This window comes from Palaemon carinicauda, unplaced genomic scaffold (assembly GCF_036898095.1).
Source record: "Palaemon carinicauda isolate YSFRI2023 unplaced genomic scaffold, ASM3689809v2 scaffold561, whole genome shotgun sequence".
Lineage (NCBI taxonomy): Eukaryota > Metazoa > Arthropoda > Malacostraca > Decapoda > Palaemonidae > Palaemon > Palaemon carinicauda.
The window spans coordinates 55,390-74,573 of record NW_027171829.1 but is presented as its reverse complement, the minus strand read 5'-3'; the positions used below and the strand labels follow the sequence as shown (position 1 = coordinate 74,573).

Sequence of the window (19,184 nt, the reverse complement as noted above, 5' to 3'; positions counted from 1 at the left end):
ACGTGTACAAACTAATCTATGTTCATCCCAAATTTTGACATGTACCAACTAATCTATGTTCATATTGTTCCATCCCAAATTTTGACATGTACCAACTAATCTATTCATTCATACTAATTTTGACCTTATTTTTCTTGCAGCCAAAGATTATGAATTAGAGAGATGTAATATAACCGTAGGAGATATAATAGGAGAAGGCCAGTTTGGCGATGTCCACACTGGAACGTTCTGTGCCAGAGATGGGTCCAATGTCCCTGTTGCCATTAAAACTTGTAAAGTTGAATCGGAATTGGCAATGGCGGAGAAATTTTTAGAAGAAGCATGTAAGTTTTGAATAAATTCTCATGCTGAACTTATAAAATTACAGTTGCTGTTGGTGTAATGTTTTTGCTTGTGGTCTGAAGCTGTAATGTGATGAAATATAGTACAGTACTATATTTATATGTTGGTGTTCCATGATATTTTTAAAAAAGTCAAGTGTATTTTAATATTAACGCTAAAGCATATAATTTACTGTACTTCAGTACTAAATGGAATTTTTACTAATAATGTCAATTGTTGATAAAGAAATCAATAATAAATTATAATGGCAAGTAATTTTAATTGTTTTCTTTCATTCAGATATTATGCAACAGTTCGATCATCCACACATCATCAAGTTGATAGGAATCTGCTCCGAGTCCCCTATCTGGATCGTGATGGAGTTAGCTCGGTATGGCGAGATGAGAGCCTATCTACAAAACAATAAAGACAAACTGAATCTATCCACACTAGTCCTATACGCTTTCCAGCTTTCCACGGCGCTTTCGTACCTAGAGAGTAAAAAGTTTGTTCACAGGTATGATACGTTGATACAGGTATTGTTAACATTTTGTTATTACTGAAGTCCCCTTTTGTGTAAGATAACTATCTTGTTGAGAGAAAATGTAAATACATTGTAGTTCTGCAAAATGAAGGATTTGTTAAAGGCCTAAAACAAAGTATGAAATGCTAATTTTAGAGCTCTAGTTTGTACTGTATCTGCCTTTTTTAGTGCTATGGTTAAAACTTAGTACAAAATCAATACCTTGATAGTAACAATTAATACAGTACCCTGTACTCTTTAATCTTTATAAATACAGTAAGTTTTAAAAATTCATATCGGCTAGTAAATTTGATATGGTAAGACTTCTGACATGTTAGGAAATGTAAATTTAATAGAGATATAATACACTACTACATATACATACATACATACATACATATACCAAAGGCACTTCCCCCAATTTTGGGGGGTAGCCGACATCAACAAGAAACAAAAAAGGGGACCTCTACTCTCTACGTTCCTCCAGCCTACTACATATGAGATGGCTATAAAAGTTGCACTACAATGATGTACAGTACAGTATTTCCTTTGATAGACTTTTGTATAGTTAGTGTAAGTTTTCTCTTTTTCCTTTTTTCAGGGATATTGCTGCCAGAAATGTTCTTGTGTATTCTCACGACTGCGTCAAGTTGGCAGATTTTGGTCTTTCTCGATGGGTAGAGGAGCAAAGTTATTACAAAGCAAGTAAAGGGAAGCTGCCCATCAAATGGATGGCTCCGGAATCCATTAATTTTAGAAGATTTACAAGTGCCAGTGATGTGTGGATGTTTGGTGAGTTAGTTACTTTTTGCTTTTATGAAATTGTTGATCCATTTCTGAATATTCTCGTGGCAATGAATTGTGAAAACACCCTTATATATTGACATTGAACATGGATTAAGTTGATGTAATCATTAATGTGCAACTAATTACAATTGATTTACTCTCAATTTTCAATGTTGTGGGTAAAAGTACATTTTTATTTGTTCATTTCTTCTCCTGTGTCATATTCTGCTTTTGATATGTACGAGATTATACCCAATTCTTGAAATAGGTGAATGAAGTCTCCCAACAATTTCAGGCGTTTGCATGTGGGAAATTCTTATGCTGGGAGTAAAACCTTTCCAAGGGATTAAGAATAACGACGTCATCAAGCGCATTGACAATGGGGAGCGCTTGGCCCTTCCTCCTAATTGCCCTCCACGGCTGTACTCCCTGATGTCTATGTGTTGGACTTATGAACCTTCCAAACGTCCTTCATTCAAAGATATCAAGGAAGCCCTGAGGTGAATTTCTTTTATTGGTACTATTTTATTCTGAACTACTGTACTTGATAGGTATAAACTTACTCATTTGAGATGACTTGAAATATTAAACAGAAACAAAGTAATGAATTTATCAAATCAAACAGAAAATTAATATTCTTTAATAAAACAGAAAAGTATATATTCTTTTCAATTAGTGTATCCTTAGCACACATATTCCTTTTTGTTGTTATATAGACATACACAGAATTATAGTGATTTATAACTACATTATGAAGTCCCCAGTTGCATTTTTCAACTATCATGATTTCATGATTCCCAGTAGTTTCTTTCAACCAATAAACATTTGCAGAGGTTCTCTGAGGAATGAATTGTCAGGGATTTAAGCCTTCTGGAAGCTTTGTAAACATTGTACAAATTTCAATAGAAAATCCTTCAAACTAGATGTAAAGTCTAAAATATCTTAGCTGTTCATGGTTACAGTTTATGACCAATAGTAAAAAAAAAAAAATTTAACTGTTGTTTTCAGTAAACTATAACAATAATGATGTTTCAGACGATAAGACATTGTGGTGTCTCCCTTTCTTTTTTTTAGTTTTAAAGACTTAAGTTTCCATTTGTTTTTCAGCGAGATTCTTCGCGAAGAGCGAATGCAGCAGCATGAAACAATGCGAAGGGAGAACCGCAGAATACAAGGAATGTCCTGGGGTAAGTCGCACGGTGCCTTCGCACGGTGCCTTCGCACGGTTATTGTTTACTTACAGCAAATTTTATTGAATAAGTACGCAGTTCCGGTAGGCCCTGCTGCTTCCTCCGGTGCCTTAGATGACCGCGGAGGTAGCAGCAGTAGGGGACTCAGCAGTATGAAGCTTCATCTGTGGTGGAAATGTGGGAGGTTGGGCTGTGGAACCCTAGCAGTACCAGCTGAACTCGGTTGAGTCCCTTGTTAGGCTGGAGGAACGTAGAGAGTAGAGGTCTCCTTTTTGTTTTTGTTTCATTTGTTGATGTCGGCTACCCCCCAAAATTGGGGGAAGTGCCTTTGGTATATGTATGTATGTACCAGTGACTAGGAATCTCTAGATTTTCACTTGTAGAATGAGACTTATAACACATAGAGAGAAAAAATGCAACACATATGTAGTAGCTTCTTACGTTTCATGTACAGTACTGACATAGTAAACCTTAACCCTTTTACCCCTGGGGTATTTGGAAATTTCAGACCCCTAACCCCCAAGGGGTTATTTTTTCCCAGCACATTTTGCAGTTTATTTTCTTTAAATTGCTCTAACAGCCTTAATTTTTGTCATAGAGAGGTCAGGTTGGTCTCATTCTCTTGGAAAATGCCTGAATTTTCTCAAAAAATTATCAAAAAATATGAAAAACTAATTTTTATAGCATTTTTTTGCAAGGACGTACCGGTACGTCCATGGGGGTAAAGGGATGGCTTTTGTGAAACGTACCAGTACGTCCTTTGGGGGTAAAAGGGTTAACAATAACTACATTATATTGACTAAAGAAAGTCAGAACTGTTAGAAATACAGTTAGCTCCAAGTATTCTAAAAATCATCTTCTGTATGATTTTGAAATACAGGAACTGATGGTGCTTTAGCAATCATATGATTTCAGATGTTATACCCTTGCAAGCTATAAGGTCACCTTTTTTTCTCTAAGGGAATTGGAATTTTTCAAAGATGAATAACTGTGGTTTCTTATTATACAGCCATTTTCATGGCTTACTTTTGTAAAACATATAAAATGCATTGCACAGATAACATAAAAGTAATGCATAGTGTGTTAACCCTTTTACCCCCAAAGGACGTACTGGTACGTTTCACAAAACCCATCCCTTTACCCCCATGGACGTACCGGTACGTCCTTGCAAAAAAATGCTATAAAATTTTTTTTTTTCATATTTTTGATAATTTTTTGAAAAAAATTCAGGCATTTTCCAAGAGAATGAGACCAACCTGACCTATCTATGACAAAAATTAAGCCTGTTAGAGCAATTTAAAAAAAAATATACAGCAAAATGTGCTGGGAAAAAAATAACCCCTTGGGGATTAAGGGTTGGAAATTTCCAAAGAGCCTGGGGGTAAAAGGGTTAAAAAGATAACAGGACAACCCATTTTTATGTACAATTTTAAGCTTATAAAGTTCTTGTAGGTCAAGAGACTTAGTTTAAATTATTTAAATGCTGAAAAGGTATATCAAAGAATTTAAATATTTTTAAAAGGAATAAATTATTTTGACCAACCATTGAAATTTTATTGCATCATGATTACAGTTGGTTAGGTATTTTAATTTATACAAACATTACTATTTTCTTGTTATTGGATTCTGCCAGTGGTTAGACAATGAATACGCCGTGAAGAATGTAAAGAGCATCATCATGATTATTGTCCACAGGTCCAGCTGACGAGCCCCCACCAAAGCCGTCTAGAGTTCCAATTATGTCCGGCGGGCGTGGGCTGGCTTCCACTCCTCCTCCATCTGGTTTAGTGTCGCCACCTCTCTACGCCCCCTCGCAGGTCAGTAGTAGTGGCCCTACCACGTACATCGTCGCCCAGAACCCTGAGGTGCTAAGTCAGTTGATGCGAGACAACCACAACCGTGCAGCCAACGCCCCCGGGTCCTATATTTCCCCAGCCTCTGCCATCAACACACTTCCCGTAGATTTTATGTCCTCGCCCCGTTCGCCCCCAGCCGCCACCTCCCAGTCGAATCCTCACTCCCCCTTTTCCACACTATCCCATCCTCACTCTTCTCACTCTATGCCCTCTTATCAAAGCGGCAGCGGTCACTATTCTCCTCATTCCACTCTTTCCGCTCCTCACTCGCCCTTGGGTTCTCCGGTCGGTGCTTCCGCCAGACGACGAGGCGGCAGGGGCGGTACGTTAGAGCGAGGAGCGTCCGCCACAGCCGGAGGCTGGGGAGGTGCTAGTTCAGGAGGCTCAGGTTCTCCATCACCAGTACCATTTTCGCCACCATCTACATTAGTAAAGGTTGGGTTGCAATAATGATATCAGCACGATGAAGCTGATGATGATGCACGACCCTAGAACTGCCAGAACACCAGCATGTTTGGTGTGACAGCATGGGGGTAGGGTAGGCAAGAGAGCAGCAGAAAAGTCACTATGCACCCACAACTTCTCTGCAGATAGACACACACACGCACACACCTAGTATAGTCTACCGGATAGTGACTGTACAAAGCTTGTATATTGCAAATTACCAAGATGTTGGATTTTAGTTCATAATTGGTCATCATTTGAGTAGTGTTTGCTTTTATATGGCTGAACTTTTCAATAGTTTTCATATAGCTATAGTGAGTGTGAGAAAAGTTATCGTATTTTTACCAGTAAATCTCGTATATTTTGAAACAAAAGCTGCATTGGATGTAAGATTAGAGTGAAAATAGCAATACGCATAACCCACATCTTCTGCTTAAAATTACAGAGTTCTGCTCATGTAATTTGTGTTTAGGGAAGCAGAATAGTACATAATTATTTGAGGTCATTTATGTACATCCAAGATACATTTATATATATTCATTATTAGGTGATGAAATAATTTTTGTCTTTGGTAATCAAAAATAGAGTTATTGTACACCTGGGGCGCAAGTTGAGATAGCATTTTAATTTTGCGAGATCCGTGTAACTTGTATGCTTACGTTGGGTATGTTTATTTAGGACTAAAATTTAAATTAGGACCTTTGAAAGCTTTTGGTATATTACAGCTCTCCTGGTTTGAATAAGGTAGAACATTTTGAAGTTTTAGTGTGTTTTAAACTCTAATGTATCATATTTTAACTTGTTAAACAATGTACAGTGCAGTCTTCATGTTGTAACTATATGAAACAACTCACTGAAATTAACCACACACCCTTATACATTCAGTCATGATCCTTTTTGATAATTCTTCATTCCCTGTTTAAAAACCTGTCCTTTTTTATGGCTGTGTTTCATGTGGTTGATTTCTAGAATCCATATTTCTAACAGTTTGAAGCACCCTACTCTTCCCTTCTGAAAAAAAAATTGACAGTTCGGATATTCTTCTCTTTATGTATATTCCAAGACTTAAATTGTATGCTTTTTATAAAACAAACCAACATCCTTTACTCTTATCATTCTAGAAATGCAGTAAAATAAACTTTTCCTAAGAATAAATGTTAAGGACATTTTTTTTGTCAGACGTAAAGTATAGAGATTGATAATGCATTCAAATTATATAATTGCACAATCTACTGAAAGTAAGGAGATGGATTATTGTTCTAGAAAAGTTCACGCAGTACAGTTCAGCATTTCCACTATTATCTGACAACTGAAGGATTAGTAATGAATTTTTTTTTCACCTCGGTACTGTATGGTTAGAAAATCCTGATTTAAAATTAGCTTAGCTGCAACTCAGGATATAACAAACTATACAGATATTTTTATATACAGTATTAAATTTAACAATAATATTGAAGAAATTGCTGTTGAATTTTTAGACAAGGTCATATGTATATTTAGTAAAAAATATTTTTCTATTCAGCCACAGTTCTTAGAAAAGATTGTCTAAATTTTCTTTGGTTGGGTGGGTCATTTTGGTTGATATAGATGTCAGGGAAACTTAAAACTAGGCAACAGATTAGCTTTTATCAATAGGAATAGTTTATAATTGCAAATAGGAGAGTTAAAAGACACGAACAGGGTTTACTTGTGGGTGCATATATAATAAAATTCTCAATATTTGTATTGAAAGGCATATATGCCTGTAATATAAAGAAACAAAGTAATGGGCCCTCTTCTCTACCCCCAAAAATCAAAAGCAATACAGTTTTATATACCCCACTCATCCACTCGAGGTAGGCAACAGTTTGGCATGATCACCCTGTCGTAAGTAATTAAATTTGTGTTGATGTTTTTTATTTTTTTTTAGTGAAAAAAAGTTTTTAGTAACGTATTGAATTTTTTGTTGCGGTTTAATATTTTTCAGCTTTTGCATTTCCGAAGGACCCAATTTTTTTTAGATAAATTGTGTATTTTTTAAATAGCAAAAAAATTTTTCATCTTTGTATTAACCAATCTTTCTACAGATACGGACACAGCTAGTTGGTAATTTAGTCATATTTTTGGCTACTATAATGATGGAAATTATTTATTAAAACAAATTTAACTACAATACTTGTATTGATTGCAAGATAAGATATTTTTCACTTTAATTTCTTGATTAATAAAGATCAGATAATTTTCACTTTAATTTCTTGATTATTATTAAACAAATTTCATTTTTTCTGTTATCAATTTCTGTCATTTTTCTTCAGTATACGTACAGTAATAACGGTCCTTTGGCAAATAGAAATTAGCGCAATTCTTACCACATATAGAAATGTATGTTTCATTAAGATTCCTTTTAATGTGCTTATTTTATTGCAGCAGATTTTAATTTGTATTTTGATTTTGTTTCTAGAATGTTTTTTTTTTAATTTTTGTTTGATTCCTTCTGACATTATCTTTATTTTTTATTTCTTTTTCCTAACTTTCCTTTCCAGGGTGTGCTTTATTAAAAAGAAATTTAATATCCCTTTAAAATATAAATTACTGTGTAAATAGTTAGTAAATTACCTCAATTTTATTTTGTAGAAGCTTAAATTTTTTTTTTTCATTTGCACATTTTTACATATCGCACCTGCTTTTAGGCCGTTGGTAGATCATTTAGACGTTCTATTACGGACCTTGAGTGTAATGTTAAATGCTGAATCAGCATTTGGTTATAGATGTGATACTGATTTATTAATACTAAGAGTATTATTAATTCTTGTTTTGTTTAAGGTAGAAATGATTTTGAGTAAGACAGATGTCATATGGTTCAGTTTAGTTGATGTTGTTTCTCATATTTTAGATATATTAGGGGAGAAATTATTATTCGTTAGTAAAGTAACTTAAAATGTCTATCATTAAATACTTGGTTAAATTTAATTCATTAACAAAATACTAAAATTATAGCATGAGACCAAATGTTAGTTCTTTTGATAACTGTACCAAGCTTGCCATCCAGTGTTTTATGGATTCCCTCACAAGTTCTAATTAATGTCTTAAAACAGCAGTTCTCACTAACATGATAAATTGTAGACCCTCGTTTTCCTACTCCAAAGTAAATTAATTATTAAAAGAGATTTATTAAAATGTATGTTTACAATTTTCCCGGCAAATTTGACTAACGTTTTCCTCCCTAACAGCGACAGGGAAGCCATCAGAGCGACTCGGGAGAGTGGCTGAGCGGCGCGGGCAGCGCAGGCCTTAGTGCTGATGCTGCCGAGCTTCAGAGTAAACTCTTGGAGCAGAGATTACGGCAGCAGCAGAAACAAACGGAGGAAGATAACAGATGGCTGGCTCACGAAGAGAACAACATGGTACGTACTTCGTCGAGGTCATATCCGTACACGGTAGTTTGCAGATTTTTTTTTTTTCTCTTCTTGCTTTTTTTTTAGTCTGCTACTCACAATTACTTATCTTTGCACTGCACTATTAGATGATGTTTATCCTTGGCACCTCTTAAAGATTTTCTTAGATTTGGATAATAGATGGTAATTTTCCATCAGACGGCCTTATTCCCGACTTTATAGTCTGTCCTTTTAAAGGTGCATTTTGTAACAATTTTATTAACACCTGTTGGGTTGGTGTTGTATGGCATACCTTGACAGTTGCCTGATTTCAAGTGTACAGTATATTCAAGGAGTTAGGTATTATTCCTCATCATTTTAATTGTATATACACGAGTTACACTAAATACAGTACATTATACTTTTTCTTGAGGTTTATTACCAAAAGTCATGAAGTCAAAAATAAGGATTATAAACTGCATATTCCAACAGTGTTGGCACAAAAGATATGAATCACTTGGCATTTTTGCACATTATATACATCTTTAATCCGTTACCTTTACCCCTTTAGGGTCTGTCATCAAACAAGTTCGTTTCCGTCTTGTGCACTTTCTGCCTGAATTTTTGTCTGGGCTATGTTCTCATTTATGTTTTTTTCTTCATCTATTTTACATTTCCATAATCCTTCCTGATAACATGCAAATCATTTGAATCTTTTAATCCGTTTTCAGTCGCTGTAAAAACCTCCGTCCTACTTATTTACAATGTTGTATCCCCATTGCACTCAAGCTATCTTACATTCTAAAGTATCTCCTTTTCAAAATCTCCATTTTCTTTATCAGTTCCCATTCTATGCTTCCGAGAGTAATACAGGCTGTATGCCCACGGCTTCAAAGTTTCTGCTTTGTTTACTATTGTGGTACTTTAATTTATCAGTTTAGCCAACTCTTTCCCCTTCTCTTAGGCTGCTGTTTTAATTTCTTAACTTTTTTTTTCAAAAGAAGTTCTTAACCCTTTTACCCCCAAAGGACGTACTGGTACGTTTCACAAAAGCCATCCCTTTACCCCCATGGACGTACCGGTACGTCCTTGCAAAAGAATGCTATAAAAATTAGTTTTTCATATTTTTTGATAATTTTTTGAGAAAATTCAGGCATTTTCCAAGAGAATGAGACCAACCTGACCTCTCTATGACAAAAACTAAGGCTGTTAGAGCAATTTAAAAAAAATATACTGCAAAATGTGCTGGGAAAAAAATCCCCCCCTGGGGGTTAAGGGTTGGAAATTTCCAAAAAGCCTGGGGGTAAAAGGGTTAACTTTTTTTTTTCAAAAGAAGTTCTTAAGATAACAGATACGTTCTCGACATGTTCTTACAGCATTCAAGGCCTGCTCTTCCATCTCACTCTTTCCCACATTTGCTGTACATAAATATTGCAAGCATTGAAAACCTCATACTCAATGTTTTTTTGCAATCCTGATTATCTCTTGTAGCATCACGTGTTAGATTCAATAAAACAGTTGTGCAAGATTTTCCTATGGTCATCAGTAACATTAGAATTGAAAAATCCCAGACTACTAAGAAAATTAAGTTTTAACGACAAGATGGAAGACAAGAAGTAACAGAGGTAAAGTATACTTTAAGTCTAAAAAGTGGGTGCTGCTAGAAGCTGAAGGGACGCTATAGAGTATAGACCTTATTATAATGCCAATACATCATTATTATTATCATTATTACTTTCTAAACTACAACACTAGTTGGAAAAGCCGGATGCTATAAGCCCAGGGGCTCCAACAGGGGAAATAGCCCAATGAGGAAAGGAAACTAGGAAAAATAAAATATTTCAAGAACAGTAACAATATTAAGATATAAATATAAACTCTAAATACTTTAACAAAAAAAGAGGAAGAGAAATGAGATAAAAAAGTGTGCTCAAGTGTACCCTCTAGCGAGAGAACTCTAACCCAAGACAGTGGAAGACCATGGCACAGAGGCTATGGCACTACCCAAGATTTAACACTAGGTTATTTCTATATAGCAGCTCTGATGGACTTTCCTTTTGTAGCTAGCCTTCACCATTACTATGATAAATAACAAAAGGACTAAGTGGCTAATATGCTATTATAGTTTTTAGAAACAATGAAAGAAAATAGCTAAGTAACTCTCCTTTCCTATTTTATAAATGTTATTGTACATAATGTCACACCCACTTTCGTTATCTTTAAAAGAGCCCTCTTATAACATTCTTTTGGATTTTAGCTGTCTACTTTATCTGTTTGTTGCTACTTCCTTTCTTCCATCTTGCTCTTCCACTAAGTTGCAATTGTTACTAAATGTCGTCGCCGACCATAGCACCAAAGCCCTGTGGTCCATAATCAATAAATCCTCTGCTTTTGAAAACCTCAAGGAAAATTTTGTAGATAACCATAGGATGGAACTATAGATCGTTTCAACATGATGTTGTGAAAATTTCTTTCCATTATACATTTTTATGTTATACCTTTATACCTCTTAAAGAGTTTCACAGTTGAATTTGACTTTGGGAACGGTTAAAAGATGCTGTTATTATCACTATCTCAAAGACAACTTTGCATTGTACATAGGCTACAATTTTTTTTTTTAACTCAAAACTTAAACATAACACAATCATTATTTTCTGTCTCTGGGACACAAAGTAAATAGACTTTCTTGATTAACACATTTGCATTTTCCAACAAAATGACAGACTGGAAGTCTTATTGTCAACAAAGTTTACAAGATATTTGGAAATAAAATTCTAAGAAAAATGCTTTGCTTTAATGTCTAAATCCCTTTGAAATAATAAATATATATAGCCCAGGAAATAAAAAAATAACTGCTTTAATGTTTAATGATAGGCACACAATTAAATTTGGTGTAAATTACATTCTAATTTAAATTAAATAAGAAATAAGCATTTTTCTAAAGTCTCCTGTTATTATTGTATTTCTTCCTGCCTTAACCTAAAATAAAAAAAAAAGACATGATCTTTTCCCCTCTTCCTTTAAGACCTTAACACAATTACTACGGGGCTGAGCTGTCCGGCCTAAAATTCCATGCATTCCATTAACACAGTTACTACCAACAATAAAAAGAAATAATTTGAGTTTATGTCCATTTTATTTACAGAGGAAACGCATGTCTTTTGCCATGAGTGCATCAGATAAGTCGGACTCTGATAGCGATTCCCCTGTAGCTCATCATCCTCCTTCCTCACCCTCACCCGCACGTTCTGAAGACTTGAGAGAGCGATCCGCCACCCCTCTTTCTAATGGGTCGGGATCTGTTCTAGAGGAACCAAAGATTGTAGTGAAAGTGAGTATTTTCACTCAGGGGAGTTTGAGGTGGAATTTGGAAGAGTAAACCATTTAGGGTTTGGGGATGATGGAACAACAACAACAAAAAAATTCTATAATGTTTAGGTCACTCCATTTTATAATTGTCTACCTGAAAGGCAAATACAGGATACTGCAATGGATTGTTTGAGAATAAACAAATTTCAGATTTGGGGGACGTGAGATTCATGTTTATAGAGAAAAGAGTTGCCTGAATTAAAACCTCCTAGCACTATAAATGCAATAAAGCATCCAACAAAAGGAGTTATAATGGAATGATAGGCATTTCATGCCCCTAATTTTATTAGAAGTACAGTATAGGAACACGTTTGTTTATAGAAAAGTTTCATTAGGACTAAACTACTATATGTCCCTGAATGAAAGATGATTAATTGCTGTAGTTATCGTTTGAGGATGAGAAAATGTAGTTTCCTTCAGTCTTTAAAAATAGGTTTGATAGTATTAGATGTCTGTAATGCTTTACCTGATACAAGGCAGAGTGATGTTTGAGCCAAGTATGCAGTGACACAAGAGAGGAGTACATTATAGTCTGTTATTTGGAAGGAATATATTTACTGATAACAGTTTGCTTCCAATGTATGCAGTGACACAAGAGAGTAGTACATTTTAGTCTGTTATTTGGAAGGAATATATTTACTGATAACAGTTTGCTTCCAATGTATGCAGTGACACAAGAGAGGAGTACATCATAGTCTGTTATTTGGAAGGAAAATATTTACTGATAACAGTTTGCTTCCAATGTTTGTTACCCATACATTTTCTTGCAAAGAGTTGGATAGAAAGATATAGATGAGCTGTACTGAGTAGATAGTGATTTATTTTTTTCATGAAGGACAGCAGTGTGATATTGAGGCATGCATTTGAGGACAGAAAAAACTAGTATTTAGTTTTCCAGATTTAGTTTTAGGCAAACTACATCAATAAGGACAGAGTTTGCCAGCTTTATTGCTCGATGGTTTGCAAGAAGTAGTTCTGTAGTAGCATTTAGCCTCTTGATACAGTAGTGACTTGCCACTTTTTTTTTTAAGTTTTCTTTAAAAATCCATTTAAATTTTGCATTTTTACCTGTAAGGCGTGTAACACTTGAGATTCTTAAATAAGATACTTCTAAATTTTATACATAATAATGAACAATTTACGTGACCATCCCTAGTGTAGAATTTTAATTCCCTGGTCTGACAATAATAGAAATTGATATTTTCATAATGATCGTCAATTGCAGCAAGTTGAACCAACGCCAACGGCAGACTTGGACAGAACTGACGATAAGGTTTATGCGTCAACAATACAGGTAGTGAAAGCTATAACGGCCCTTACTCACGACGTGAAAGAAGGCCAGTCTCAGGCTTACCTTGAACACGTTAAAAAGGTCGGGTCAGAACTGCGAGATCTACTTGCTACCGTTGATGCGTTGATGGCTGCCATTCCGCCTGCATCGCATAGAGAAGTAAGTACTTTCTATTTATTTACAGACTCTTTACTTGATAAATTTATCCAAATCTCACGTTTTTACATACAAACCGTTTCGTAAACATGGGAGTCGGGGAATAGAGAAGAGTAAGTAAAGTCACATATTAAGGCATCAGGTGTATAATTGGTGGCCTGCATACTTACAACTAAGCAGTTCTCTCTTAAGGAGATATATTTTTCCTTCATCCCGAAGTATCAGGTCCATGGTCATCACATTTTCCTTCTCATAGTAGTCTTTTTGCCCTTCTAGCGAAATAAGCTTTTCTTGACCGTCTGGAATTCCAGGCTGCTTTTGGCTGTTTTACAGAAGTGTGTCCCCAGCTGATTATATAGTCCAGATACTTATCCTTTTCGTCGGCGCCCACTCGTGTCCGAGTATTGGGTTCTGTCGTTAGCCATCAGTCTCCTATCTGTAGGGTGGGTGCTTATGTCTGATGTGGCTGTTAAGTCCTAGTCTGTGGTGGAAGAGTCGCGGACAGTGTTCACAAGGGAGGGTAGGTGGTGGGCGGGGCTGTTCTAATCGCTCTCTCCTTCTTCTCCTCCTAGCCTCCTCATTTTGTCTCCTCCTCTCCTCGAAGTCCACGGTGCCATGGTGTACTGTACTCCTCCCAGATACTTATAATCTTTCTCATATTTGTCAAATTTCCAAAGATGTGTGTGTGTGTAGACAAAAGGAAGTCGAGCAAAAGCCTTATGAGAGGAGGTACCTGCTAGAAGAAAGGTTGTTCTTCCTCCAAAAGTTCTGAGTTTCCTTTCTATATTGCCAGGGAGAGTGGGGTGATTTTATTATGGATCCCTATTTTACTGCTGACCCGTAGTACAAGCCAATATTGCCAAGAGGGGTCAGCAGCAGTACCTAACGTACATATTTTTCATTGGGTTTGACAATTTTAGCAGAATCTAATGTAGATCCTGTAATTATTTTATTGCTGAACGTTCTAGTAGGTGTTCTCAGGCTGCTAAGTTTGAAAGTCGGGCAATGGGTATTTCATTGGTTGAACAATGAACTATGCAGCTTCAGTTATTATTGGCATTCCTCAGTTTGGTGGTGGAACAGTAAGTTAAAATTCATTATGGAGGACACAAAAGATATGTATGTCTGTGGGTACTTTTTAGCTTCAATAATCTTGAAGCTCTTAAATTTTTTCCGAGGCTTTTTTCTGTCAATGACGAGGATTTTATCGTCATGTTCCTGACATTGACGAGGATTTTATCGTCATGTTCCTGACATTGACGAGGATTTTATCCTCATGTTCCTGACATCGACGAGGATTTTATCGTCATGTTCCTGACATTGACGAGGATTTTATCGTCATGTTCCTGACATTGGCGAGGATTTTATCGTCATGTTCGTGACATTGACAAGGATTTTATCGTCATTGTATTCAGCTTAACGAACTTTACTTGAAGCTTCTAATAAAGCAATGGTCTATTTTGTAACATAGAATTTGTATAGGTTTAAAACCCACTTTAGGAAAAATTTATCGTAAAATCTATTAAAGAAAGTATTAATTGTCAACTAAGGGGCCGGCCGGCCAATGCCTTTTTTTAAGGACAGGACTTTACCATTCATACCACTTAATAAAGTGACTTAGTTCATCTCCAAACTGCATAGGATTCTTGTCTCTGACCTTCGGTTTTGCGACACCAGGGGAATTTGTCTTGAAAGTTAGTGTTTTTCAAATTCTATTTCCTCCCCCAATATGACAAATTCGGAGATAATTTGTATTTTTCCTAACCATACAAACCTTAGCTATTTACATAGGGTTTACTTTCGGTGTAGCTGAAATTGACGAGCCATTAGATTTTAACGAGGGTTTACTACCCCCGCGCTAGTTAGCAGGGGTAGGGGGAGGGGTAGCTTGCTACCCCCACCCCCCTCACACACCGGTGAAATGTCTCACTTCACTTAGAGGTAGGACTTGCCTTGGGGGACAGGGCTGGCAGCCAAATATGTGTAAATAGCTAAGGTTTGTATGGTTAGGAAAAATACAAATTATCTCCGAATTTGTCATTTGTTCCGTAACCGAAATACAAACCACGCTATTTACATAGGGTGACTTACCCCTTAGGAAGGGTGGAAAGTCCCCAGCCATACTGGCTTTGGCTTACCCAGGGACTCAGAATCCGAGTGAGTCGCACTTGAGAAAAGGGCAGAGCAAACGTGTGGCCTACATAAGCTTGTGTGAGAAGGAAGAAGTGTGACCTGTCCTAGGCAGTTGACCTGGAGTTCTAGAAGGAACTCTGGGGTAGGACGTTCCCAATACCACCTCGTCAGGGTATGGGGGACGTGACAGTATTGTCTCAATACTTGGAACACAAGGAAGCATGGTTTACCTGCAGAGGTTTGAGGTCAGCTATGCAGAGACCAGGATGCTGCTTCCCCAGTAGATAAGAGGATGAAGAAAGAAGTAAGGGCCAGACATACTTCTTCCGTTCATGCAGTCTAAAACCTGGTAACAATGCCCTCAACCTTCTGCTACCTGTCCAAAAAGGAGCCTGAGGTTAGACCAGCTGTTGTGTAGCCACCACAGAGCGATAGAAACGTATCGATACCCCTGTGGGTCACGTCCTGCAGGAAGTGGGCTGCAAAGGTCACTGGACGCTCCCAGACTCCAGCTTGTAGCACCTGCGTCACAGAGTAGTTCTTCTTGAAAGGAACGGAGGTGAAGACTAGTAAGTCTGGCAGGAGTAGCAGCTGCAACGGTCGGTACTCGTCGAGGAGGGTCCTCTGCGGAGAACGTCGAACAAAGATGAAGACGACCTCGGACAGGTGCAACACCCTCCAACCTCCGAAGAGGAGTCTCTGAACGTGACCTCCCTGAGGGGAAGAGTCACTTGCAGGAGAGACCGTAGGCATCAGCTGTCCCCAAAGGGAAACTGAGCCCTCAGCAACAACAGCAGGAGTCCTCTGAAGAGGAGTCTCTGTGGTGAACTCCCCCCTCCCCCCCAGGGGAAAAGCACTCGCAGGAGAGAACGTAGGCTCAACTGCCCCCCGAAGGAGACAGAGGCTTCAGCAACAACAGCTGACGGAGTCCTCCGAAGAGGTGTCTCTGTGGTGCACTCCCCCTCGGGGGAGAAGCACTCGCGGGAGAGGCCGTAGGGCTCAGCTGCCCCCCGAAGGGGATTGAGCCTTCAGCAACAACAGCAGACGAAGCCCTCCGAAGAGGAGTCTCTGTGGTGAACTCCCCCCTATGAGTGTCCTCCCTCGCGAACGAAAGAGGAACACTTCGTAGAAGAGATGGGTCAGCCAGTGACCTAAAAGGAGCAATCCTTCGAAGAGGGGCTCCTGCAGTTGCTCAGCCCCTTGAGCGTAACTGCAGGTGTGACCGCTCAGCACCAAGAGCATAGTCTCACGAATTCCATGGTCCAAGTTTGCAGCCGCTCAGCCCCTTGAGCAAGGTTACAAAAGCGGTCGCTCAGCACCAAGAGCATAACCGCCGGAGGACCAGGAACAAAATAAAGGCAAGAGGAGTTCCCCCTGAAGGGAAAAAACTCAAGCCTGGACGGGAAAACTTCCCTCGGAAGGGAAGTTACCCACCCAAGGAGGGGAGCCTCCTGAGTGTTCTAAAATGAACTGGAGAGCTGTCAGTCGTCACGGGAGCACTTCCAGGAGAAGGCGACACGCCCCTGACGAAGATCCATAGGGGAGGCAGCAACAGCAGACTCCCCAGGCCCCAACAAGACAGCTCGCTTCGTTGTCACATTACACAAACGAAACTAGATCATTACCTGTGAAAAATAAAAAACAAAAGTCATTAGTTAACATTCATTCCCCCGGGAAGACTCCGAAGAGGAATCCCGAGGGAAAAGAACACTAGAATTACACAACAGGCACGTGCCCTCAAAACCACTTACACTCACGGAAGGAGAGCTGTAACAACCACAGAATTATAATAATTATAATTATGTAATTAAAATACAGTATGAATGTTCACTAAATAAAGAACGAAAACCCCGAAAGGAATCTTTCTACAAAAAGCTGAAAAGTCAACAAATACAATTAGATTCATAAACTAATTGAGACAAAATGTACAGCGTAGCAACCCCACCCACACGGGAAGGAAGCTACCCAGACATAGTAAAGGTAAAACGTAGTAAAGAGTGAACGAGAGAGACAGACCGTAGTCAAACTCGATCGCGACCCATGAAATTAAACCGTGGTGGCCTAACTGCCGAGGGCTCCACGGAGATATCGTACACTACACACACAAGCACGAATTCTGAAAAGGAAACTTACTGATTTCTATACTCAAATATATACATAAACACGAAAATATGTTTACATATATATTGAGTATAAGAAAAGTAAGTGATTAAGTAAAGACAAAACAAATAATGGCTGCCAAGCGAGGACGAAGACAGGCATGTCGGTATATCGTCCGAGCCAAAAGTGAAGTGAGACATTTCACCGGTGTGTGAGGGGGGAGGGGTAGCAAGCTCCCCCTCCCCCTACCCCTGCTAACTAGGGGGGGGGGTAGTAAACCCTCGTTAAAATCTAATGGCTCGTCAATTTCAGCTACGCCGAAAGTGAACCCTATGTAAATAGCGTGGTTTGTATTTCGGTTACGGAACAAACTTAATATTAAGACCTTCATGATATCTCTCCTTCACTAACTGCTAATTTTGCCAATATTACCCACTTCTGAACTCTTTATTAGAGCGAATTTTCTTCCTTGTGTTACCGAGATGTTGAAATTGTCTTTTCCTCTTAGGCATGATGAAATTCTTGCTGAAATCAAGAAATACAGAAGGAAAAATGAGTGAATGGCAAAGGTCAAACTCAAACGTGTACTCTATATGAGGTTTGTGCTGAGACCAAGGGCCGAAGGGTCTAAATACCACGTAATACGGTCTTGTGACTCATGGATGCCATTGGTCACAATTTATTTTATTAAAATGTAATAATTATCAAAATTTACGATAACAGAAGAAATACTGCATTTTCTTGTAGGGAACAATGGTTTTGTTGTACAGGTATCAAGCTATTTTTGCTAATTACCCTGTAACTATGAAAGTAAGAGGAATTTTGACAAAATATTTTGTATACGCATTCTCCATTACCATACGAAGCTCTGAATTTTTCCCCAATTTTATGTTTTTCTTCCTATACCTCCCTATATTGGCATACCGGCCAGCCCCCTTCATATATCTTGTTACCAATTTTAATCTTTAACCATTTTATGCTAATGCTGTTTAAATTTTACACTATCATTTGCTAAGGATTGTATTTAAGATTTTGGTAATCTTGCAGGTTGAACTTGCTCACAAAGTGTTATCCAAAGATATGACGGACCTCGTACAGGCTTACAAATTAGCCCAGAAGTATGGAAGCACCACACTAGATGAGGAATATCGCAAGTAAGTATGCTGTACTTTCGAATTACCACATTAGCAATGAAATATTGCTCGATATGCATCTTTTAACCCTTTTACCCCCGGGGTATCTGGAAATTTCCAACCCTTAACCCCCAGGGGGTTATTTTTTTCCAAGCATATTTTGCAGTATATTTTTTTAAAATTGCTCTAACAACCTTAATTTTTGTCATAGAGAGGTCAGGTTGGTCTCTTTCTCTTGGAAAATGCCTGAATTTTCTCAAAAAATTATAAAAAAATATGAAAAACAAATTTTTATAGCATTTTTTTGCAAGGACGTACCGGTACATCCATGGGGGTAAAGGGATGGCTTTTGTGAAACGTACCAGTACGTCCTTTGGGGGTAAAAGGGTTAACATTATCACTGCACATTCAATTTGGACGCTATGTAGATAAACTAACGACAACTTCTTATAATTACCTATCATTACTATGTTAATAAAATTGAAGAATGTTTCTCACAAGACCCTAAAAACTCTTCATAACTCTGTCG

General features: G+C 37.7%; 1 protein-coding gene across 5 annotated transcripts in view; it reads left to right on the top strand.

Annotated features, from left to right (window-relative positions):
• Fak (protein tyrosine kinase 2 Fak) overlaps positions 1 to 19,184 on the top strand; it is a 50,141-nt gene that overhangs the window by 29,134 nt on the left and 1,823 nt on the right. For 4 of the 5 annotated variants that reach the window (XM_068369430.1, XM_068369428.1, XM_068369429.1 and 1 more), the window contains 10 exons: positions 141 to 323; positions 622 to 838; positions 1,446 to 1,636; positions 1,926 to 2,130; positions 2,738 to 2,817; positions 4,516 to 4,637; positions 8,330 to 8,503; positions 11,619 to 11,804; positions 13,068 to 13,292; positions 18,570 to 18,676. In XM_068369430.1, coding sequence (XP_068225531.1) covers positions 141 to 323; positions 622 to 838; positions 1,446 to 1,636; positions 1,926 to 2,130; positions 2,738 to 2,817; positions 4,516 to 4,637; positions 8,330 to 8,503; positions 11,619 to 11,804; positions 13,068 to 13,292; positions 18,570 to 18,676 — 1,690 coding nt within the window. Of the gene's footprint in view, positions 1 to 140; positions 324 to 621; positions 839 to 1,445; positions 1,637 to 1,925; positions 2,131 to 2,737; positions 2,818 to 4,515; positions 5,112 to 8,329; positions 8,504 to 11,618; positions 11,805 to 13,067; positions 13,293 to 18,569; positions 18,677 to 19,184 lie in introns of all 5 variants that reach the window. The other variant, XM_068369426.1, reaches the window with a different exon arrangement.